Source organism: Lepus europaeus, chromosome 10 (assembly GCF_033115175.1).
Source record: "Lepus europaeus isolate LE1 chromosome 10, mLepTim1.pri, whole genome shotgun sequence".
Lineage (NCBI taxonomy): Eukaryota > Metazoa > Chordata > Mammalia > Lagomorpha > Leporidae > Lepus > Lepus europaeus.
This window is the reverse complement of record NC_084836.1, coordinates 50367188-50393598: the sequence shown is the minus strand read 5'-3', so window position 1 is coordinate 50393598 and position 26411 is coordinate 50367188. Positions and strand designations below refer to the sequence as shown.

General features: G+C 39.9%; 1 protein-coding gene across 1 annotated transcript in view; it reads right to left on the bottom strand.

Annotated features, from left to right (window-relative positions):
- Positions 1–26411, bottom strand: part of PTPRB (protein tyrosine phosphatase receptor type B) — a 141765-nt gene that overhangs the window by 100972 nt on the left and 14382 nt on the right. The window contains exon 3 of the mRNA XM_062203225.1: positions 26016–26248. Within this exon, the coding sequence (XP_062059209.1) occupies positions 26016–26248 (233 nt within the window). The remainder of the gene's footprint in view (positions 1–26015; positions 26249–26411) is intronic.

Sequence of the window (26411 nt, the reverse complement as noted above, 5' to 3'; positions counted from 1 at the left end):
CGAGCCGGGCCAGGCTGCCCCCCGCTGCCTCGCGCCGCAGCCTCCCTGGCAAGGGTCCCCTCCGGGGCCGCGGGACTCTGCCTCCTCCTCCTCCTCCTGGACTTTCACTTTTCCCCAGCGAGGGGTCCTGGGCTGGGTCGTTCCAGCCACAATCAGTGCGTGCTCCTCTCACTTTCCAGGCCCCCACCCCCGCCCCTTCCTCCCTCCACACCCAGGTCTCCCCCTCCCTATCTTCCTTCCTATCTTCCTCATTGGCTTTCTCCAGGGCCTCTTTTCCCAGGATTAAACTTGACCGAAGCACATTCCCCTAGGTCGTTTGCGCTCTTTCCTGAAACCTTTTATTAGAGTGCTTTTGCCCTTCTCACCTCGAAGGATTCATTTGTCACAACGTGCATCCCTGGGACACTAACAAGAGGAAAAGATCCCAAAAGAAGACCGTCCATGGTCAACTTGACCTTCGTTCCTTTCTCCCCTACAAATCTTATGCAAACAATCCTAAGCTACACTCCATACTAATTACCACCAATTGTTCAACCCTCAGCAAAGCACTTTCATCACAGGCCACCCAGCAGTTAAAACCATTTCGTCCCTAATTGTTCAACCAATGGAAGAAAACAGTGTAAATTCTCTTTTGTGGAAAAGACTGTTGATGACTCAGCTCTTCGCAGATTTACAAACAGTTAGCATTTACTCACTTTTCAATACTTAGTATCTCAAGGGTTATGCATTTGAAAATGGATTGCAGAAAATTCCCAATCACCAGAGAGCAAAATATTTAACTGTACCCAGGTGATAACAGCAAAATACTGCGATAACTTTTATAATTTTGGATTAACTTTCTTGAGGTTTCAGATTTTAATTTTCAATCAGAGGGAAGGATGACATTCCCTTCTCTTTCGAATACGTAGGTTATATATAAAGCTATATTACTGGCTTCTCTATCTACTTGGAAGGGAAGTAAAAAAGTGAACATGATTTCAATCCTTTTAGAAAACTTTATTTTTTTTTTTCAAGTCAATGAAAGAAATGAAGTTTCAGATCCTTCGGCGATTCCAGGGGAGTTTCCTCTGCAACCAGGCCAGAGATGTCAAATCTTTTTAGGTTAGCAAACACTCAAAGGTGAAACCTAACACATTCTTTCTGGAAACACAGTCTTTCCTATTTCTCTTCTCGGGTCACCAGTTTTACCGAAGAGCTTCCAGTCTGCATTTGCCCTCAGCTGGCACTGCCTGGCATACCTGTCAGCCCTAGAGGTCTGCTCCCTCCTCCCTCTAGCAGATTCTGCAAACTTTATTAGAGGCTGACGCTGCCTTCCATCTCTGCAGGAATCTTTCTCCAGCTTTGGTATTTTCCAATCTTACCTTTTTCTTGTCTTGCTGTTTAGAAAGCAACGTGGTTTCCTCAACTGTAAAACTGGAATGATATCTCTTCTAACTACTTCATGGAACTTTACAATTAAGTAAGATCACTATGTTAAAGCACCTTTGCAAACTCCAATATACTGCACGGGTATCTGTTTGCTTAGTGATATATTGCACTCAAATCTAATTTTTTGCTCTCTTTTCAATTCATCCATTACATGTATCCTGCTAACTTCTGCTTTGTCTTCTCCTTTGGGGTTTTAACATTTTTTTTAAAGATTAGCCCTCAGATTTGGACTCTTCCCACCTAAATCTACTACATATCCTCTGTTCTCTGGGGAAAATCTTCAATAAGTCCTGTCTCTTCCAAACTTTCTCAAACATCTTTTCTTGTTAACACTACACATCACCAACATATTCTAGAGCTGCATTTCATTTCCAAATACTACCTACCAACCCTTCCTTAGAATGCAGGCAAAATGTACCCAGAAGGCAACATTTGAAGAAGACTAACCAAACAGGGCAGTAAATAAATATCCTTACAACAACAGAGTCTAGATGCTTGTCTGTTCCATGTTGTTAGTGGCCTGCTGATAATGCCCTTGGGAACAAGAATCAGGAAAAGAAGCGACTTCTTAAATCCAATGTCTTTATTTTTGCTCTATCAAAGACACATATATGTAGAATTGCTGATCTTTTATCTGCTTTAATATCCTAAGTATAGCTCAAAAATCATAGCAAGACATCAAAGAAAGGACCAATTACTAGAACCATTGCCAAAGTTACATAAGTACTAGTTCTTCTTGTTGGAAAACCTTGAAGCTAACAACAGAACTCCTGAAAAGGTAGTAGACTCAAAATAATCCTAAGAATGAGCATACCAGGAAACAAAAAGACAAGCTTAAGCTCAGCTTTTTACTGATTCCAGTTTTCCTTTATAAAAAGCACATATTCAGTGCTAATAGGAGAGAATAGTACTAGATTCAAGGGAGTATGAGACTGGGAAAAGCTACCAGATGTCATCTTTTCTGGGAAGAGTTTATTTGAAACTAGACTACAAGGTATAAATACGTTGACTCATTCTGCTCTTTGTTCTCATCTTGTTTGGAATTCCTCAACTTCTTTTGTACCCATTTATCTTACATATTGCACTTCCCTTACTTTGGAAATTTGGGATCAGCCATTCTGCACCATTTCAGGGACAACCTCTTCTTACCACAAATAAACTTTTATTAGACATGAATCAACAAAGAGCTGTCTCTAAGGAAAAAAAAAAGCCATAGCAAATCATACCTATGAATACCTATGTTATAGTGAAGCCATGGCTGAAAGCATGGATCTTGTCACATTATGAACATAGATGTTAAATGACACAACTGGTCACTAGAGGACCAGGAGCTGCCTCTTGAGAGCTACTACTTTTATATTGACATTTGTCAGTTTAATACCAAGGATATCAATGAACAGCTGGGTAAAGGAGACATTTTTGTTCCTGTAGACTTAGGGTGGGTCACCCCCCCAGAACCTGTGTTCTTATTCACCTGTTAGAAGTCCCCTGAATGCAGATCTTTTGGGCTTTTATGGAGGTTTCATTCCAAGGCATGATTGATTATATCATTGGCCATTGATGATTCAACTCAAACTTGATCCCTCTTCCCTCCTCAGAGGTGGGAGCAGGGTTGCGAGTTCCCACTCTAAGCACTTGCTGGTTCAGTTAGACACCAGCCCCCATTCTCATCCTGGAGCTGACCCAGAGCTGTTTCAGGAACCAAGGACAAAAGGCCAAATAGTATAACAAAAGACACCCTTATTGTTCTAGTCACTTAGGAAATTACATGGATTATAGGAGCTGTGAGCCAGAAACCGTGGACGAAAACCAAAATAGAGATGTGCCTTGAGTTAGAATGTGATTACATTCCAATAAACTCATTGTAAGTCAAAAATATCATAAGTCAAAAATGCATTTAGAACACTTACTCTACTGAATCTCAACATTTAGCCACACAGCACACTGCAAAGTATCAGTTTTTCACACTCAAGATTGTTTGTGGCTGTTTGGGAGGGAGCTTTATTGTCACTACCCAGCCTAAAGAGAGAGTTTCAATGCTACCCATTTGTAGCCTTGTAAAAAATTAAAATTCAGAATTTGAAGTAATGTTTCTGTTGAATGCCTATTACTTTTCCACCATCAAGAGATAGAAAAATTGTAAGATACTTAATGTTGGTATCTCATATATATGGATATATACCCATTTGTGTATTTAATAATATCACAAGTCACTCCCAGGGTTTCTAACATGGATCCCTTAAAGCAAAATGATCATATCCACCCAAGCATTTGTTGTACCACTTGTAGAACAGATATAGCAATGGTACCAACACAAGGTATCTAACATGTGGAGAAACAAGTGTGGCATAGAGATAGATTTAAAGAAACTAATGTGGGACTGGTGCAGTAGCACAGTAGGTTGATCCTCCGCCTGTGGCGCTGGCATCCCATATGGGTGCCGGTTCTAATCCTGGCTGCTTCTCTTCCAATCCAGCTCTCTGCTATGGCCTGGGAAAACAGTAGGAAGATGGCTTGGGTCCTTGGGCCCCTGCATCTATGTGAAAGACTGTAGGAAGCTCCTGGCTTTGGATCGGCACGGCTCTAGCTGTTGCGGCCATTTGGGGAGTGAACCAATGGACAGAAGACCTTTCTCTCTCTCTCCCTCTCACTGTCTGTAACTCTACCTCTCAAATAAATAAAATTAAAAAAAAAAAAAGAAAAAAGAAACTAATGCAAACAACTTGTTTGACCTGGGACTCATTTATAAAATTTTCATATTCTTCCTTTTAAATTATTATTTGAAAGACAAAGAGACAGAATCAGAGACAGGGTGAGACAGAGAGGAAGGGAGTGAGACAGGGAGAGGAAGGGAGGGAGAAAGAAGAGAGTGATTTCCATTTGTTGTTGTGCTCCCCAAATGCCTGCAACATCTCAGTTAAGGCAGGATCCCAGGACTCTCTAGGTTGGTGGCAAGGACTCAAGTACTTGAACCATTAGCACTGCCTCCCAAGGCAAGCATTAGCAGGAAGTGGGAATTGGGAGCTGAACCAGGACTGGAACCCAGACAGTTAAGGTTAGGATTAGGGTTAAGTTTCTCCAATATGGGACATGGATGCAATTTTTACCACAGTGCCAAATGTTCACCCTTTTCATATTCTTGTACTAGCTTTATTATTCTTTTTCCCTCTTGGTCTACTGCTACTTTGTGACAAACATGTGCAGAATCATCCAGCAAAGAAATTAACTAGATTCAGTTCCTTCTCAGGTCAGTCATTTCCATATAGGTTTCATATCCCAACGAGGCTTTCACTCAATTTTGTAATATATTTGATCATCACTATTGTTTCCATATTAAGCCTGATTATGAGGCAGTTGAATCCCACCAACAACACGAGCAATAGTTTCATTGCAGAGTAGATTAATAAGAATTACAAAGGTAATTCTTTTTTTTTTTTTTTTTTGTCTCCCACAGAATCTATCCTTGCCCATTAAGGACAGGTGTCACCACAGTTGGCTGTGGCTTGGTTCTTGGATTCCAAGTTAATTGGAGCAAACCAATCACACAGTTTCTCCTCACAGGCTTGTACTGAGACTGGTTTCCACTGGGTGCTATTATATAGCAAGTCCCACTTCTCTCCTATAGAGAGGACATGTATGTAGAATAGTTTCTCTCCCTATAACTGTACTTCAGGATATGTTTTATTTTGTCCTATCTTGAGGGTGGGAGCAGTCATAGTGTATCAATGCAAGTTACTAGTGTTCCTGCAGAACTTCCATAGGCTGTAAGGACCATAAGGATCCCACAGGTGTGCAGGCAGCCAGGACATAGGGATAGTACCCATGGTCATTTTAGCCTTTATATGATAAAGAGAGTGAAGAAGTCCTTTGGATCTCCTGGTACAGGCACTTTCCCAATGCTGGGTTCTATCACTGTCCAACATTATGTGTTGAGTCTACCTGGCCTCATTATTTTTCCAGGGAACTCTCATTCCTCATTTTCCTCCTAGAAGAGAGTTCTTTCAAAACTCTGTTTAGTTAATGACTCCTTCTGCTTTACATGCGGCTCCTCATTAAAAGCAAATTCTGCTTGTCCCAGGATACTTACACAGGCACCTATCTCCATTGTCTTGTGGGCCAGTGTTATTTAACCAAGCATGCTGTTGCCACTGTGTACTAATGGTCTGATTGCAGTTGGGATACATGTTTCACACCCCAAAATGTTAGGTGTCCATGCCTAGTTTGAAACAGTACTGGTGGCAGGCGCCGTGGCTTAACAGGCTAATCCTCTGCCTTGCGGTGCTGGCACACCGGGTTCTAGTCCCGGTTGGGGCGCTGGATTCTATCCCGGTTGCCCCTCTTCCAGGCCAGCTCTCTGCTATGGCCCAGGAAGGCAGTGGAGGATGGCCCAAGTCCTTGGGCCCTGCACCCGCATGGGAGACCAGGAGAAGCACCTGGCTCCTGGCTTCGGATCGGCGCAATGTGCTGTCCGCAGCGGCCATTGAAGGGTGAACCAACGGCAAAAAGGAAGACCTTTCTCTGTCTCTCTCTCTCTCACTATCTACTCTGCCTGTCAAAAAAAAAAAAAAAAAAAAAAAGAAACGAAACAGTACTGGTCACAACAAGCCTCCCCATATTTTGTTATCTCAATGTGGGGCCATTCTCCAGTGAACTTAAATCTACCAAGTGATGCCCAATGCTTTAATCCCATCAGGAACCCATTTCCCCACCCCCCACTCTGCTTGATAGCTTTTCATCCACACAAATAAGGTTGATACTTGTTTGTGCACAGCACACTGTTGCATGTTGATGGCAGTGGCCATCATATTTTGTCCTTTATAACCAAGGACCTTTTAAGCATTCCATCACCAAGGTTTTCAGTTTCACAGTATCAGTCTGATTTGGATTCCCACTAGGAAGCAGGTGAGCTGCTACTTTAGATCAGTGTTTAAACTGGGTATTGGTACTGATTGGGAGGGTTGTCATTGGGTGGGGGACAGTAGGGCAGAATAGGTTGGCAAAGTTAGGAACACTCCTCCCCTAGAGCTTTCTTAACCTGCTATACTGCTTGTCTCCCTTTCTCCAGTTGCCTGGGTTCTGATAATTCATTTACTCATCCATTCAGCAAATACTGAATGAGCACTTACTACATGCCAGGCTCTGATTTAGGCTTTGGAGACACCCCTGTGGGACTGACTTTTTCCTGCCCAAGAGACTCGGTGCCTGTTATTTCCTCTTCTTGGGCCAGTCCCACCAGGCTCTTTGTTTGGTGGTCCTCCTTTCATCCTGCAGATCCAGCTTCAACACACTCCTTCAGTGCCTTGTCCTATTTGACCTCACATGGAACAAGTGTTTATTATTCTTCATCTCAGTGACCTATTTGTTTCATTCAGAGTATTAATGTCACTTGGTAATAATCTAATTGTTCATGTATTTGTGCACTATCTGCCTTCCCTGGTCATTTGGGGGAATTCTATTAGGTTGAGTTTTTGCCTTTCTCTTCTCACACAGGGTTTGGCATGTTGTAGAGTCTCAACAATATTTGTTGAATGAGTGAATGAATCTTTGTAGCTGCCCAGTGAAGATTGTTACATGCATAAATACTCTATTCAAGTCCTAAATATTCTTCTACTAGATGCCTCAAAAAGCATCCTTGGAAGGGAAGAGAGGGAAGGGTAATGAATTAAAAAAGAGTTAGAGAACATTAATTGTGAAGGGAAAAAGAAAAAGGAATTTCAACATCCAGTGGAGTTCTGTGGTCCTGGCTGAACAGACTTATACACAAGCCAACATTACATGTGGTGGAAACGGGCAGCATTGGACAGTAAGCATACCTCAATGGCACATAGACCGTACAGTGTGAACTGTGATCTACACACAGGCTGCACCAGTCGTGGAGGGCTGAGGACTCCAGATGTGAACTAGCACCATGGCATTCATGGAAATAGGACAAGGAATCTGAGTCTGTCAGCAGGTAGGAATGGACTACTTCCTCTTGGGACTTTTCTACTTTCTAGTGAACAACATATCAACAGATTTACTGTGAAGGCAAATTTGTTTTGGGGGAGGTATGGTAAAATCAGAAAATCTCTGTCAACAGTGGAAATGGCACAGACAGTAATTAAAGGTGCTAGCTAATACTGAAATAGTGGAAAAACCCATAGGCTCAGAGAAAACAATCAGAATACTTAGAATTTCTATTAGGACAGCCACAAATGAAGCCAGATTACTATAACTAATCAATACTTCAATGTACAAATGGTGCTGTATACAACTAAGCATCAAGGACTTCCAGGAAACCATGATCTCACTTCAAGAACAAAATAAGTATTGGCCGGCGCCGTGGCTTAACAGGCTAATCCTCCACCTTGCGGCGCCGGCACACTGGGTTCTAGTCCCGGTTGGGGCACTGATCCTGTTCCGGTTGCCCCTCTCCCAGGCCAGCTTTCTGCTGTGGCCAGGGAGTGCAGTGGAGGATGGTCCAAGTTCTTGGGCCCTGCACCCCAAGGGAGACCAGGAGAAGCACCTGGCTCCTGCCATCGGAACAGCGCGGTGTGCCGGCCGCAGCGCGCCTACCGCGGCGGCCATTGGAGGGTGAACCAACGGCAAAAAGGAAGACCTTTCTCTCTGTCTCCCTCTACTGTCCACTCTGCCTGTCCAAAAAAAAAAAAAAAAAAAAAAAAAAGAACAAAATAAGGTGCTAAAAACTAACCATCCAGGAATTGAAATTTCTGAATGTGCAAAGATTTCAAAATAGGTATTTTGAGAAACTCAATGACATTCAAGAGAACACAGATTTGGTAGAGAGATAAAACTAATTAAACACAATCAAGCAGAAATCTGTCAACTGAAAAGCACATTAGTGAAATTAAAAATGCAGTAGAAGGCAGCAATAGCAGAATAGATCAAATAGAAGAAAGATCAGTGAGCTCACAGACAGGTTATATGAAAATACACAGCTGAAAGAGAAAAAAGGAGAAAGAATCAACAGGAATGAAGAAAGCTTATGGGAAATATGAGAGCATGAAAAGAGCAAATATTCAAATTATTGAGTTTCAAGAGGGATTCGAGAATGATAGAGTGGATAGAAAACACATTCAAAGAGGTAATGATAGAAAACTTCCCAAATCCAGACACAAAGATTTAAATCTCCAGGTTCAGGTAAACCAAAGGTCATCAATCAGACTCAACCCAACCAAGTTTACCCCCAAGATATATCATAATCAAGCTCCCCCATCTAATAGGGTATTCTCTAAGCTGCAAGAGAAAATAAGTAAATAGCACTTAAATCAGTCCCAATCCTCCTGAGCTCAGATTTCCAAGCTGAATCTTTACAGACCAGGAAGGAATGGGATGAAACTTTTACAGTACTGAAGGAAGAAAATTGCCAGCCAAGAATACTGTGTCTAAGGGAAGCTATTCCTAGAAACAAAAGCTGAGAGAATTTTCACCAGCAGACTTATATTACCAAAAATGCTCAAAAGAGTTCTTCAAACTGAATGAAAGAGACTCTAATAACTAAGAAGAAAATATCAGAAAGGAGAAAACTCACTGTTAAGAGTAACTCTACAGGGGTCAGTGATGTGGCATCGCAGGTAAAGCCGCTGCCTGCATAGCTGGCATTCCATATGGGTGCCAGTTTGAGTCCTGGCTGCTCAACTTCCAAATCAGCTCTCTGCTGTGGCCTGGGAAAGCAGTGGAAGATGGCCCAAGTTCTTGGACCCCTGCACCAACCTGAGAGACCCAAAAGAGGCTCCTGGCTCCTGGCTTTGGATCGGCCCAGCTCCAGCCATTGCAGGCATTTGAGGAAAAAATCAGTGGATGGAAGATATATTCTCTGTCTCTCTCTCTCCCTCTCTCCCTCCCTCCCTCCCTTTGCCTCTCTGTAACTCTGCCTTTCAAACAAATAAATAAACCTTTTTTTTTTAAAAAAGAATAACTCTACAAACTCAGAGTATTTTACAAAGATGAATTCTAATATAATAACCATTGAAGACTTTAACATTCCACATTTAGAAATGGACAGATCATCTAGACAGAAAATCAGCAAACAGCAGGGTTAAATGGGCACCCTTTATCAACTAGACACATCTGCAGAAACTTCCATCCAACAACTATGGAACACACATCCTTCAACAGTATATGGAACCTTTTCCAGGATAGATCACTGACAGATCAATCGGTCACAAAACAATTCTCAACACATTTAGAAGAATAGAAATCATATATTGAGTCTCTTTTCTTTTTTCATTGTAAGATTTAGTTTACTTATTTGCAAGGAAGAGATATATAGAGAGAGGAGAGAGGAGAGAGGGAGAGAGGGAGAGAGAGGGAGAGAGAGGGAGGGAGGGAGGGAGGGAGGGAGGGAGAGAGAGAGAGAGAGAGAAGAGAGATTTTTCTATCCACTGGTTCACTCCCCAAATGGCTGCAATGGCCAGGGCTGGGCCAGGCTGAAGCCAGGAGCTTCTTCCACGTCTCTCAAGTGGGTGGCAGGGGACCAAGCACTTGGTCCATCTTCTGCTGCTTTCCCAGGTGCATTAGCAGGGAGCTGAATCTAAAATGGAGCAATTGGGAATCAAACCAATGCCCATATGGAATGCCAGCTCTGCAGATGGCAGCTTAACCTTCTATGTCACAGAGCCAGCCCTGAGTATCTTTTCTGACCACAATGCAATAAAATTAAAAATTGGTAATAAGAAAAACTTTAAAAATACACAAATATGTGGAAATTAAACAATTTACTTGTGAACAACCAATGGATCAAGGAAAAAAATCAAGGAGGAAATAAAAAAAATTCTTAAGACCAATTAAAATATAAACATATCAAAAATTATGGGTTATGTCAAAAGCAGTAATAAGACTGAAGTGTATAGCAATCAATGCTGGCAATAAAAAACAACAAGCACCAGAAGGATTTCAAATAAACAACTTATCACTCAACTCAAGGAACTAGAAAAACAACAACAAACAAATCCAAAATTAGTAGAAATAAAGAAATAATAAGTGGGATTAAGATGGCAGAATAGGGAGGGAGCTTACTACTCTAGTCTAGGAGAAGATGGTTTAAAAAAAGTGGTGAGACTGTAGTCTCAGGGACCAGTTAGGGAAAAATGGCAGAGGAAATTCCACACAAATAAGAGGGACACTATGGACCCACATGGAGGGTAGAGACATGCACAACTCAACCCCAGCAACCAAGAACCTTAGCACCAGCCTTGGAGTATAGTGAGCAGCCTCAGCCACTGGTGATGAAACTGTGGGAAGAGCCTTGAGGAAATCTAGCTTGGAGCTGTGTAGGAGATAATGTACATGCCAAACTTGAGGAGAAAAAAAAGAGGGGGTATGTTTCTCTCTCCCCAATCACCTTGCAATGGTGACAAGCCAATAGAGGGTGGGCGCCATTTTGGACATATATAACAGCTGTGCCAGCTCCTGTCTGTGTCCAGCAACCAGCCAAGCAGAGACTTCTGAGTCTGGAGGGGAGAACTGACAGAGGGCAGGGTGCTCATGATTGTGGGAGGCTTGTGTACTGGGACTGAGAAAACACTGAGGATATGTAGAGGGCTCAGGGTATGGCTGGGACTTTGGGTAGTCATTGTGGGAGGCTCCACATGCTCAGAGTTCCCTGGTTAACCAGAAGCAAATGCATGAACTAATGAAATCCGTACATGACACAAAAGAAAATTTTTCCTGTGAAATTGAGATTTTAAAGAGAAATCAAAATAAAATATTGGAAATAAAGAATTCAATAGAACAAAAAATATTCAGTGGAAAGCCTTAGGAACAGAATCAGTGAAGCAGAAGAAAGAAAATCTGATTTAGAAGACAAAGCACAGGAAATTATATAGTCACACATGGCCAGTGTCCTATTGAATGGAGAAAAGTTGAAAGCCTTCCCACTAAGTTCTGGGAAGAGACAAGAATGCCCACTCTCACCACTGCTATTCAATATAGTCCTGGAAGTTTTAGCAGGGTCGAAGGGATACAAATTGGGAAGGAGGAAGTCAAACTATCTCTATTTTCAGATGACATGATTCTATATATAGAAGATCTGAAAGACTCCACTAAGAGACTATTGGAACTCATAGAAGAGTTTGGTAAAGTAGCAAGATATATAATCAAAACACAAAAATGAACAACCTTTGCATACACAGATAATGTCATGGCTGAGAACTCACAGAAGATTCTGTAAAGTGACAATATAAAATCAACACATGAAAATTAAGAACTTCCAAGATCATTCCCATTAACAATAGCTCCAAAAAAATTAAATACTTTGGAATAAATTTAATCAAGGACATAAAAGATCTCTGAGAATTATAAAACATTAAAAAATGAAAAAGATGACAGAAAAATGGAAAAATCTTCCATGTTCATAGATGGAAGAATCAATACCATCAAAATGTCCAAACTATTGAAAGCAATTTACAGGTTCAATGTGATACAAATCAAAATATCAAGCACATTCTTCTCATATATAGAAAAATGATGCTAAAATTCATATGGAAGCATAAAAGACTCTGAATAGCTAAATCAATCTTAAAGAACAAAACGAAAGCTAGAGGCACCACAATACCAGATTTCAAGACTTAGTAAGTACAGGGATGTTATAATCAAAACAGCCTGGTACTGGCAGAGAAACAGACTTGTAGACCAATGAAACAGAACAGAAACTCCAGAAATCAACTCTCATATCTACAATCAATTTCTCTTTGACAAAGGTGGAGCAAGGACAGTCTTTTCAACAAATGGTGCTGGGAATACTGGATCTTCACATGCAGAAGTATGAAGCAAAACCCCTACCTTACACCTGACACAAAAATCCATTCAAATGGATCAAAGACTTAAATATATGACCAATACCAAATTATTAGAAATCATTGTGGAAACCCTACATGACATTGGCAGAGGCAAAGACATCTTGGAAAAGACCCCAGAAGCACAGGCAATCAAAGCCAAAATTAACAGTTGGGATTACATCAAGCTGAGAAGCTTCTGCACTTTAAAAGAAACACTCTGCAAAGTGAAGAGGCAACTGACATAATGGGAGAAAATATTTGCAAACTACTCAACAGGTTAACATTCAGAACCTATAAAGAGCTCAAAAAATTCAACAACAACAAAACAAACAACCCAGTTAAGAAACGGGAGAAGGAATTGAACAGATATTTTTCAAGAGAAGAAATTAAAATGGTCAATAGACACATAAGAAAATGCTCAGAATCACAAGTCATCAGGGAAATGCAAATCAAACCATAGTGAGGTTTCAGTTCACTCCAGTTAGAACAGCTCACATACAAAAATCAACAAACAACATATGCTTGTGAGGATGTAGGCAAAAAGGTACTCTGGTCCACTTTTGGTGGGAATGTAAACTGATGCAGCTGCTGTGGAAGACAATATGCAGATACCTCAGAAATCTGAATATACATATACTTTATGATCCAGCCATTCCACTTCTGGGAACTTACCCAAACCAAACCAAATCAGTCTATGAGAGAGTTACCTATACACCCATATTCATTGCAACACAATTCACAATAACTAAGATATGGAATCAACCCAGATGTCCATCAACTGTTGACTGGGTAAAGAAATCATGATATATACACATTATGGAGCATTACTCAACTGTAAAGTAAATGAAATCCTCTCTTTTGCAACAAGATGGTTGCAACTGGAAACCATTACACTTAGTGAAATAAGCCAGTCCCAGAAAGACAGATACATATGTTATCCCTGATCCAAGGTAACTAATAGAATACTTGAAATGTAATGTGTTGAAGTAAAACAGAGTCTCAAATCGATGACTGCTTACAGCCTTTGTCTCTTCTATTGAGGAACAGTGTTTTGTTTTGTATTCTTTCTCTTCATATTATTTGTTGAACTCTTTCACTTAGAGTAGGGTTAACTATATGATCATAAGTATACTGAAAATAGATCACTGTAAAAATTAAGAGTGGGAATATGAGAAGGAGGGGGGGGAGGGGTTGGAATGTGGGCAGAGGGCATATGGGGGAAGTGCCGTTATGCTACTAAATCCGTATATAGGAAATATATGAAACTTGTATAACTTAAATAAAATTTTAAAAGGGTATACAATTTTAACTTGCAGAAAATGTCATGCATTTAAAAAGAGATGCATAAAAATGTAAGAAATCTTAATTCTGATAAACAACTCTTTTTAAAAGACCATGAGCATTCTATTTTGTCTTTACAGATAAAGTTTGAGATACTTTCTAGCTAAACTTCCTAGATCATAAGTCTCCAGAAAAATGTAAATAATAAAAGCATTTGAAAAATAATTGCAAGGTTGAGAGGTACATGCTATATGCACAGTACAGTTCCTGTCTAAAGAGCTCAATAAATATGAGGTTCTGTGATGACTAGTAGTAATAATATTCTCTGACTAGCACTAAAGTTAACATGGATGCTGAACACCTAGCTGGACTAGGGAATGAGAATGTCTTCCAAGAACATCCCAAGTGACAATAAAATCATTATTTCATTCAATCTTGTACCTAAGAAAAACTCTTCAGTAGTTCATCAACAAAGACATATAATGGTTGCTCAGTTTGTTGGCCATGCCAAGATTTGTTTTTAATACTGTGAGGGAAAACTGGGATATGTAAAACACCTTGCTCTACCTTCTCCATAAGACACATCTCTTAAGTTTCCTGGTATTCTTCCTCTATACTATTTTCTCATCCTCCTCCCCTCCCCTATTTTTTAAAAACCATGGTTTTGGATAGCTTTTGTTGTATCTTCGTAACTACACATAGACAGTCAAATGACTTAAAACCAGATATGACTGCAGCCAAATCACTTTTTCAATACCAAGACTCCTGCTATATCTTTGGTTACACCCCAGCCTCCCATTCCATGCCTGAAAATGAGTCTTCTCTATAAGAACCAGGTCAAGGGGTAGTTGACAGTCCGTATGGGAATGGGGGCTGCAGATTATGGTTTCAGGAGCTAGGTCATGATTTTGCAAACATTTATTCTCATAGCCCTAAGATAGTAGATAAACAAGACATGGTTTATGATACTATTTGTTTTCAAGAAAATGAAAACAGTAACAGTCACCCATTTCATCTCACTTGCAAAATGATGATTGGCAGTACAGACTGGGCTCTTTTTATTTTGTATATCAACTCACTAGAACATTATTTCCTGTGAATTCTCTACAAGTCACAAGCAGGAAGGAATCATTATTTGATCAACACAGGTGATCAAATATCTTGCCTCTTATTGTGAGATATTAACATTTAAAAGTTTGAAATAAGTAGGCAATATTGAGAAAATGAGAATATCTCATGTGTTTAAAATGTGGATTTTGATTTCTCCTTAAAACAATCAAAATATGGAGGCCATACTGCATCCATATTCTGCCTACCTCTTGGGTCAGCTCTCATTCCACACAGCTCCATTACCCCAGCCTTCTCTGTTGGAATGGACACACATAGGATATAGAGACTCTTGAGTGTTAAGGCTGATGGTGTTCAAAGCAGAAGATCAAAGGATCTTATCATGGTTTTGAAAAACGTGATACTAAAAGCATCAAGTAGATTATAGACCCCTTGAAGGAAGATGTCTTATCTCTTCATTATCTTTCTCTCCCACATCCCCAGGTCATGGCGACTGGTTGTCTACTTGTATATTGATAGCATGAACTTTCACATTCCACTAAATAAGGGCACAGCAAAGTATTTGTAAATCTTGATCAAAATTCTATTCTCTAGCTGTTTTAATGAAAATATGGAACCCTTAGCATCACAGATTCTAACATCTAGTACTAAGACTTAGAATGAACCCCTGCTCCAAACAGACAGACACTGACTTCATGAAGTCACTCCTTATGTCCATGTTCAAGACACCAAGGTCAAAACTCTTAGTGGGGCACACACTTGCTGTAGTTTTCTACAGCTCTGCTGGTCTGTGCTGAAAGTACTGCCTTGACAAAAGAGGAGCAAGTATAGATGCTTATAGACATACAAAGGAACAACAGGCACTCATAACAGCTGCACACAGGGCTGTGCTCTTGGGCTTAGATCAATTAGGAATACCAAGCAAGAAGAGCTTTGATAGAAAAATAGGTACCTTCTTTCTCTGAAGGGAGGAGAGAACTTCCACTTTGATTATGACCCTGTTGGAATAAGATTGAAGTCGGCGAACCCTAAAGGCTTCCATAGCCTCAGCAACTCATGACTAGAGCCTAGGGAGATTACTGATGCCATAAACAAGAGTGTTAAATTGTTAAATCAACATCAAGAGTCACTGTGTACTTACATCTCATGTGGGATCTGTCCTTAATGGGTTGTCCAATGTGAAGTAATGCTATAGCTAGTACTGAAACAGTATTTTTACACTTTGTGTTTCTGTGTGGGTGCAAACTGATGAAATCTTTACTTAGTATATACTGAATCGATCTCCTATATACAAAGATAATTGAAAATGAAAAAAAAACTTGGTGTTAAATTGGAAATTACATAGAAAATTAATCAATTTTTTAAAAAAAATATCATGTAGGATCTCTGTCCTTAATGTGCTGTACACTGTGATTTAATGCTATAACTAGTACTCCAACAGTATTTTTCACTTTGTGTTGCTATGTGAGGGCAAACTGTTGAAATCTTTACTTAATATATACTCAACTGATTTTCTGTATATAAAGAGAATTGAAAATGAATCTTGATGTGAATGGAAGGGGAGAGGGAGCGGGAAAGGGGAGGGTTGCAGGTGGGAGGGAAGTTATGGGGGGGAGCCATTGTAATCCATAAAGTGTACTTTGGAAATTTATATTCATTAAATAAAAGATAAAAAAAAAAGAAAAATAGTTACCTTCAATTTCCAAAAGACAGTTCCCTTGGGGGTGGAAATGCATTTGGATTTAGAAATGATGGTAATCTGCTGCCAATCCCACCCTTAAGGGGTGAGAAGAATGGAAAAAAAAATTTACTTCGAATATAATTCCTAGAATTCTTAGTATTTCTTCTTTCAGTTGCTATTCACCACACTTTACAGCAACTGGGTTTCAAAGCTGTTATTTTCGTGTTTATGAGGGTGTAGTCAATGAGTAGGTGGGATAAATTCTAGAGATTTAAAGTACCTAGTAGGGGTGGGTTTTGTGGTACTGTGGATTAAGCAGCTTTGAGTGCTGGTTTGAGTCTGGGCTCTTCCACTCTCAATCTAATTTCCCGCCAATGAGCCTGCAAACATAGTAGATGATGACCAAACACTTGAGTTCCTGCCACCCATGTGGGAGACCCACATGGAGTTTCAGGCTCCTGGTCCAGCTCTCCGTTTCCTCCCCCTTCCTCTGTCTCCCTGTCACTCTGCATTTAAAATAATAATAATAATAATAATAATAATAAAATCTATCTTAAAGTGCTTCGCATTTTCTTCCAGAATTTATTTTTCATATCTTTACACTTATCAGCTGGCTCATCTGCTAGTTCCGACCCTTGGCTTTACTGCTGTTTTTATGAATTCATCAATAGTTCTCTCCCTGTGTTTCCTCCGTCCTTGAAGTAAGCAGATCTTAGTATGTCTGAACCACTGATTCATACCTCACTCAGTAGTATCCCTCAGACTCTACACTCTGAAGACCCTTATATAAACATCTTTATTGGTTTTATTTAAAAAGCTGATCTATTTTGAAATAATTTCAAGTTTATAGGTAAAGTATAAGAATTGTACTGTTTCCATATATACTTACTCAAACCCACTCTCTTTCTCCATACATATTTTTACTTGACCCATTTCAAAATAGCTTTTATGTATCCTGAAGTAAGCGTGAAATCTCTGTAAGGTTACCAAATTCAGGAAATTCAAACTTGATACAATACATAAACCCACAGTCCACTTTTCAGTTTAATCAATGATCTTAATAATAACCTTTTTTAGTATTTTTTTTTTGTTTTCTCTATAATATAGGATCCAGACCAGGGTCTCCTGTCACTCTTAGTTGCCAAATATCATAGTCTGCTTTAATCTGAAGCAATTTTCAGTCTTTTAAAATGACCTTTATGACTTTGACATTTTCCTTAAATTAATTAATTAATTTTAGAGGTGGAATGAGAGACAGACACATCTCCCATTTGCTGGCTCACTCCCTAAATTCCTGCAAATGTCCAGGGTTGGGCCAAGCTGAAATAGGAGCCAGGAACTCAACCCAAATCTTCCCCATGGGTATTAGGGACCTAACTCTTGACATCACTTGCTGTCTCCTAGCATCTTTATTATTGGGAAGGTGTACTCAGGAGCCAGAGCTGCATATCTAACCCAGACACTCTGGGTTAGAGTCTTAACCAATGTCTTAACCAGTAGGACAGATGCCCACCCCAACATTCAACTTTTTGAATGACACAGCTTGGTTATTCCTACAGCATCTTCCTCCATATTGATTTGTTTGATGTCTCCTTGTAATTAGACTCAGGTTATACCTCCCCAGCAACATTTCCTCTTTCTTGCTTTTCATTAAAAAACAGTTTGATTATTATTCTCCAATGAATTGCAAACCAAATTGCTTATGAAAATCATTCTGGGAGATTTTCACACTGTAGGTGATGAGGTCCTACCTTAGTAGATTCTGATTCCACAGGTCTGAAGTGGAGTCTTCGAATCTGTGTCTTTACCAACCCTACCAGGTGATCCTGACATATGTGTGTCAAGGGCTAGGAATCATGAACTTTTTTGCTCAGTCATTACATACTGGTTTCTCTTTTGATCTCCTTTTCCTTTGTCATGCACTCTCCCCTGTGCATCAGCACTACCTGGGGGTGTACCTCATTGGTCCAGGAAGACGAAAGTGCCAGAGAAATACTGGCATATTAAAGAGCCCATTTCAATGCACGTGGTCTGTTTTGTGGTTGTGCTTTATGTGCATGTGACTTATATTGTGATAAAATATCAACACACCCTTTTCGTGCACAAAATAGAAAGCAATGGAAATTACTCATGACTAAAAGAAAATGAAAGAAAATAATCCTTGAGATTTTAAAGATGGAGTAGCTAAGTGAATTGTAAAACATATTTGTGCTTTAGGCTCAAGGTGATCCACTTTAGCTTGCAAACCTAGGAAATTGTAGCCCATGTCAGAATCAGGCTTGAATAATCCTAATCATAAATTAGGATCTTAGAAACACAGGTCCTCCCTGTCCCCAACATGGTACTCTGCACGGCTTTTTTAAAATTTAAGTATTAGCATCCCTTAAATCTCTTTATCTTTCATCCCATGCACACCAGACAATCTAAGAGTTATGAGGTGTGACTAGGGATTTTTTTCTGCATCTTTGCACTTCTCCCGCTAAGCATTTGCTCAGTAAAAGGGAATGTTATTCCACTTTTATTTCTGGCCACAGAATAGCGGTGACAGTAGACTGTTTCCCTTGCATACTTTAACTGGCTAAACTTGACTTTGGAGAGGTTGGGGAGATGGAGTGTTTTCTGCATTTGCCTCCTCACTTATTTGGAGACTCAAATGGGCTGTGATCTCTTTGAAGGCAAGTGGAAGGAAACAAAGAACTGTGAAAGCCCAGACCAGTTCCACAATGGCTATTCATGAACTAAGGAAATGCAATTCCTCTCCCAGGCCAGGGCAAGGGCAGGGTGTGGAGGGGAAGAAGGAGGTGTACCTCCAAACAAGATTTACAGAGATTTAGGACTACTAGAACAAGCCAGTAACATTTCACATGCATGTTCAGCATCTTATCCCTTTCAAAGCATTTTCATATAATATGTTAACACACCTGATTTTTATAACAGTAAATTAGGCAGTGTAGGAAGGATGAAGCAAGGCCACATAAAAGCTAGTGTCATTTGCTAACACTACTGAATGCTTATTAAGCATAGCAATGTACTAAGCATTTTGTTTAACTAGATTTTAATCCTCATAACTGTTTTATAAGGCAGATACAGCACCCATAATCATCCTTATTTCAAACAAGCAGTAAGTCTGACCTAAGTTGAATATCTAGTGGATGATACATTGGGATTTAAAACAGTTTAATTGGCCCTGGAGCCTTAACTTTTTTATCTCTGTATCAATCCACCTGCTCTAAAATCATGTTGCCAAGAGTGGCTCTAAGTGAGACCTCTCCGGAGAGTGTACTGCTCAGACAATAGATGGAGGCTGGCCAAGTTTTGATGTCACAGTGGAGTTCAAGGCCCACCTCTCTCCCTTTGGAGGCTACTTTTAACATTTAACTCCTCCTCCTGTAATCAATAGCTCAGCTCTCCTAACAGATTGACTTCCTGCAGCCTTCAGCCATATCCATGTTAGTTCAAACACAGGGAATGGCTGGATCATGCCGGACACATTCTGACAGCTCCATCTGGCTTGATCTACAACTGGGACTGTGCAGAGGGACACTGTGTATCTCTGTAGGTCACAGAGACAGAAGCCCTGCAGAAAGTATGCAAGGGGGCTAAAATCCAGCTCTTGTTCCATTACTTTTGTGTACATGAAGACACCAAGTCTTTTGTGCATGGAAGCATCTTTGCCTAATTAACACAAAACACCTAGAGGCTACCAGTAGCACCTTATCTTCCCAAACTCCACTTACCTACCCCTAATCTCAGTCCTCAAAGATTGTATACTCTTCAAAGTAACCGTAGGAGGCTGTAATTAATTAATTCCCTCTACTTGATTATTTGGTTTTTAATAACACCTTCTCCTCTCCCATATCTCCTTAACACAGCGAGTGAATGTGCCATCAATTGTGAAAAGGTAGGCATTTCCAAATCCATAGGGGAGATATTATGAGTCAGGGACTAGATTTATCTAGATCAGTGATTTTCAAACTACATGACAGTGAGTTTGACAGCTTGTTAAAACACAGATGCTTTCTGCTCAAGGTATGTGATGTGTATTCATTTATTTAATGTCCAAGTTTAGGGAATATGGAGTGGAAGGGAGAGAGAGAGAAAGAAGAGATAAAGAGATGAGAGATGAGAGGAGGGAGGAGAAAGGGGGAGGGGAAGAGAGGGAGAGGGAGAGGGAGAGAGAGAATTACAGAATTTTGAGGCTAAATACTGGCCCTTTCAAAGTTATACCCCCACTCTACCAGGTACAGACATGAGAAAAAAAGAGAGAAAGGGAGGAAGGTTGGGTATGTTCTGATCCCAAGAGAGTCAACTTAGGACAACTTTTGCAACAGCATCAATGACTAGTTCCTAGATTTTAAATCACATATTCCTTGGCATTCACCTTCACTAACTGGCACTCTATGTAAGAGAGTAAAGAGACTAGGTGTCCAGGGATATGTGTGTGTGTGTGCGTGTGTGTGCATACACACGTGTTTGTGTATGTGTGTACTCTTCTTGCTTCGTTACTCCCTATTCATTTGACCTTCAGCAAGTAGTTAACCATTTTCTATTTCTGCTAGGCACCTGCCAAGTAGAGAGAATGATGATGAAGACAAAAAAAAAGTAATAATCCAATGATAGTCTGTTTAATGGCATAGATTCTTCCCACTCAGCATTTATATCCCTTTGTGATTTCACTTTGCAGCTCAGGAAGTAAATTCTATTTTCTACCATGAACCACATGTAATTGGCATGGACCAATACAGCATTAGAAGTGATGTTGTGTGATTCCAGAGTCTAGGCCTCAAGAGACTTGGAGCTCCCACTTTTGCCTTGTTGTGAGGCTGCCCTAAATCATCCTGAACAGGAAGCTGAAAAAACTTACTGAAGGACGACAGACCATGACGACGAGAATCTGGATGCCCAGCCTACAGTCAGCACTGAGTGCTATTCATGTAACTGGGGCTACTGTCAATCTTTCAGTCAGTTGACCCTTGGAGTTGACAGAAGCTGCAAGAGTGAGCCCAGGAGAAACCAGCAGAGGAACCACCCATGCAACCAACAAAATAATGAGGAATTGGAAACCACCATTATTTTAAGCCACTAAGTTTGGGGGAAGTTTGTTACCCATTGGTGGAAAATGCATGTTAAGTACCACCACCCAGATATATGGACATGCTTAGCACTATTCTAGCCATTAACCACTATTTTCTTATCCTAGATTCCTCTTGGAAGGTACTTTGTAACATTTCTTTATATTTTCTTCATTATCACTAAAAGGAACTCTGGATGGAAGGAAAGACACAAGAATGTGCCACTATCTCTTTGAAAGTGTTTTGTGACAGCTCCAACCCCATTCCCAGTCCCACGCTCCAACCTCAAATCATCATTTGATTGTGGGTCTAGAATACTGTGATTTCTCTATAACTTTTAATTAGTCGTAACGCAGTATCATTTCTAAGCATAAAATCTTATTATTTCAGTTGTTAGTCATTCTTCTCTAAATTTCTATCTCAAAGGTTCTGATTCTATTATGGATTATGTGTGTTTGGGAACAAGAAGAATGGCAGATAATAGTGTCATTAATTAAAAGTGAGTAGGAACTAATTATTTCTGGATGAAGAATGCATTCAAAAGCTCATATTTGAGAACTTCTTCAATATACTTTCAGTTCCTGTACAAGAGAGAATTATTACAAGTTCTTATATTTTCTGAATCTTTTCTATATTCTTAGCAGAGTGCTAATCTTACATTCAATGATTTTGACTTCCATAGCAGTCAGAACCCTCTATTTTGTTTTCTGTAAAAGCCTATGTATCTTTGTTTCCCTCAACACCTTGGCAGATGGTGAATACCTTCAGGACAAACAATTTGGTCATTCATCTCTGCTTTCTAGTTAACAATAGCAATAACAGGTATTATTTCCTAATGCTTTCTAAGTAGCAGGTATGTAGTAAGCCCTTTACATGCATTTTCTCTCTCAATTTTTGCAACAGCACTGAGAGGCAAAGGTTCCATTTTATAGAGGAAGAAATCAAGGCTGAGAGAATTTAAGCAACCTTATCAGGTCACCTAGCTACTAAGAGGAAGTCAGGGCTTTGACCTTGAAGCCCAACGTTGTCTATCATTGCGTTCTGACCCCAGTTCAGTTCTCCAGAAATTTTTATTGAGTGAGTGAACATTTTACTAAGTCACAAAACTTGGGAAAGCCATCCCTGCCTCAACCCATTTTTTTCTCTTGCATTTTGATGTGCATGTATGTGGGGGAGAATTCAAAGGGAAATACAAAGATGAAATGGATAAAAAAGAATGAAATCCTGTTGTTTGTGGCAACATGGATGGAACTGGAGGCCATTATGTTACATGAAACCATTCAGACACAGAAAGATAAATACTGCATACTCTCCTTTATATGTGGAAGCTTAAAGAGTTGATCCCGTAGAGTCAGAGTAGAATAGTGCTACTAAGGAGTGGGAATGGGGAATGAGAAAAGATTGTATGAATACAGGGATGCAGCTGGATAGCAGAAACAACTTCTAATGTTTTGTAGCATTTTAGGGTAACTATGGTTGGTAACATTTGATTGTACATTTCAAAATGACTGATAGGATTTTTAATGTTGCCAACAAGTAGAAATGATGAATGTACCAAGTACCCTGATCTGATCATTACATGTTGCATACATGTATTCTAACATCTGATTATAACCCAGAAGTGTGTGTAATCACATCAATTAAAAGTTTTAAAAATTAAAAATAATATAAATAAGTTATATGAAATGGGCAAAATAGAAGAGATAAAAAAACTGTAGTTAGCTCATGAATGGTAGACATACTAGATAATATAAACACATTAAACATTAGATACACATACATCTCAAAACACTTAGGCAATAAAAATCACGGCCACTAAATAAGACCATCACACCTGGACATATGCAGAAAATGAATTGTTTGCTAACCAAGTAATCAACAATTCCATACCAATTCAGGCTCTACTAATTCAGTCTACTCAAATTCCAGCATTTCTTTCCATTCTCCTTACTCCATTTGACTTCACTCTGTTCTGCCTCACTTTACTTAGCTTCCTTTCTATCCATTCTCTTCTATTCCATTCTGCTCCACCCTACTTGACACCACTCCACTCCATTCCATTCCATTCCCCTTCCCCTCCACTCCATTTTGCTGAATTCCATGCCATATCTTTCCTCCCCACACCACTTCTATCCCACAAACCTTTATTTAAGTGCTGGCGATACAAAACTGAATAAGTATAATCCTTATCCTCCAAAAACTCATATTCAATTTGTCATCACTCAAAACCAGACCACCATAACTCACAGCTCAATTACTTTGTCAATCACAAATTCTCACAAAGCAGGTGCTGATAAGGAAACATTTGACACAAAGAGATTTTATTTCACACAACCCCAAGCAACTAAGTGGATTGATTTTATTCTCCCTTACACTTTTCTAGATGTCCTCTACTAACATGGGGTACTTTTCAAAACTCTTTTCTAAGGATAGGCATTTTACATTCTAAATAACTCATTTTTATTCTTCAGTGTCTACCTACAGTCATTTATAGTGTACTATTGCAAAGTAAGTGCTCCTGCTAATCAAATAATGATCTAGCAGGGATGCCTCCATTGAGGTGTTGGTCATGGAAAGCTGCCATTGTAGAAACTGTCTTTGGAAATACCACAGTTTTTACACATGAGCTTCCAAGGACATAGTCAAGATTTTTCCTAAGCATCAAGAACAATCTGGAACTTTTATAGTTGGCCATATAGTCGTTCTGGTGCACAATCTGGGAGCTCATATAAAACACTGCAGTAGATTTCACTCCAGGAAAAAGGCTTAAAAATCTTCAGTACGTTTTCCATGATCCAAGCTCTGGCTCTGGATCACATGAGCTCTGTATCACACTTCAGGTTTGGCCCAGTGGATGGTGCACCTGCGACAGAGCTCTGCAGCTGGTTGGTCCTGGCTCATTCCAACAGAGCCCAACCACCTCTTGAGTATCTCTGTATTTACAGTGGTCAAACTTGGACAAAAATGAGAGAATACTCTTTTTGCTAAAAGACAACCCTTTAGTCTTCAGGCAAATCTGTTTCCATGATAGCTTTTGTTGAGTATGTTTCTTATTTGATAGAGTTAATCTTTCCCAGGTACTGTTATATATAATTAAGCTCAGAGGTAAATGTGTACTCTTGTAAACTGATGTTCGAATGGAAGTTTTGACTGAGGCTCACTCAGCCAAAATGAGGAGGTGCTTCACCAAGAAGCATTCATTTTCAAGACTAAGTGGTGAATTCCTCACTCCCATCAAAGGTTGGAGCATTCTGGAGTTGTATATTTAGGAAGAGCACAGTGCCAGTTCATGATGGCATCCTTAAGTCATAGCTGGCTCCCACTTCCTGTCTTTGCTCCCCATTTTCCAAGCCCAGACAGATCTGAAACCATAATTATCAGGCTAGGGGAGATGGATCAAAACCTAAGTGGGGAATAAGGGAATTTGGACATGCTCCCCTTTCCCTACTTGAAGCCCAAAGTGGGTAGAGTGATGGGAGAGTAGAAGTTTACATTTAAGTCAAATTTAGAGTTTGGGTTATTTCCTGGAGTGGATATTTTTGTTAATGAATTGAGAGTGAGTATTGAATTTTAAAGTGACATAAGCAGTGTCCAGAAAAGTAATTAGGGCCTTACTAACTTCTATTCAGAGGCAAGGGAAGAAGTAGGTCACAGGGAAGATTTATAGTAAAGGAAAAGTAGAGGTAAAAATAAAGTCCCATGAGTTGTTCAATGTACTGGCTCTATTTGTTTTGTGATAAAAAATGAAGTATGTGCTCACCAGCTGGGACACCATGTGCAATATTAAATTTTGCACAACACAAAAGGAACTAGAGCACTAAATGGATGTTCAGTCATGTGAAGAGTTTTGAGCTTTGACTTACTCTAAATTATTTGGGTTGTTTATTAAGAAAAAATTCTGAACACTGCCAAGTAAATCCTTGACTTTTTTGATTTGTTGTACACTATTATTGCCTAAATGGTGACCTAAAACTCCAAGAGAAAAGCAAAACCAAAGAGATGGACAACTGAAACAGGAACACTGTTTGAACGTGCTCCTGTGAGTGTGGCACCTCTGCTTCTCAGTCATTCGATTTATCTGTCATCTTCACAGGTGGGGAATATCTGGTCCATGGGCTGTACAAGGCCCGAGAAATCATTTGGTCTGGTCCTGCCAAGGCAATTGCAGTTTGGACTGGAAAGTCAATAAATCTATAGCTGGATGGTTTTTAAGTTAATAATTTTGTATGGCCTGCAAGTGATGTTACAAATATTAAAATGGCCCTTGGCAGAAAAAAAAAAAAAGGTTCCCCACTCCTGTTAGACCAATGAAGGTCACTTGCAGGCTTGAGGGGATATTGGTGTGGAAATGCCAAATATATATATATATATATTGACCTGGAAAGTACAGTTCTCAATTTCTACTTCCTACTGTCAGACTGTGTGTTAAGATCATGAACCCTGACTCTGATTCACAAAATGTGGTTAACCTGCAGGAGTGCAGTTATGCCACAGTGATCTCATCACCTTTGCCTTCAAAAATGCAGTTTTCAATCTATTTGAAAAATTTTTCTCATTATGCAAAATGCTTTCTTGTATAATTAGCAGGCAGGACACCAACCACTCATTCTCTAGTATAATAGTGGCATTTTTAGCAAAGCAAGTCTTTTCAAGCAATGGGTTTTCTGAGACTGTTCCCTGATCACATTCCACACACCCTCTTTTTACCTCTTCTGTCGTGCTGGAGAATGGCTGAGTAGTTGATGGAATCCATGATGTGTCTGTAACTCCAGGCAGGGGCAGGCTAGGATGATGCCTCTGGCTGCTGCTTTGGCTGTAGTTTTCTGTGGTGTTCCTGATGCGGTGTTCTGGGTGATATGGAACCGCTTTAAAAGTAGTAGGGATCTGAGGAGGAGCTGTGTTTCTAGGGCTCCTCACTGAAACTTCTGCTCCCAGGCCAGCTGAGGCAAAGAAAGGACAGTTGGGAAAATTACTCTCACGTCTAATGAATTTTTCACATATAAGCAATTTTGCTTACAAAAAAAGAGACCTCTTCACTAATGGGCATTTGGATAAGTTTCAGATGCGGGAAGAAAACAAAGATCCTTCACGTGTACGACAATG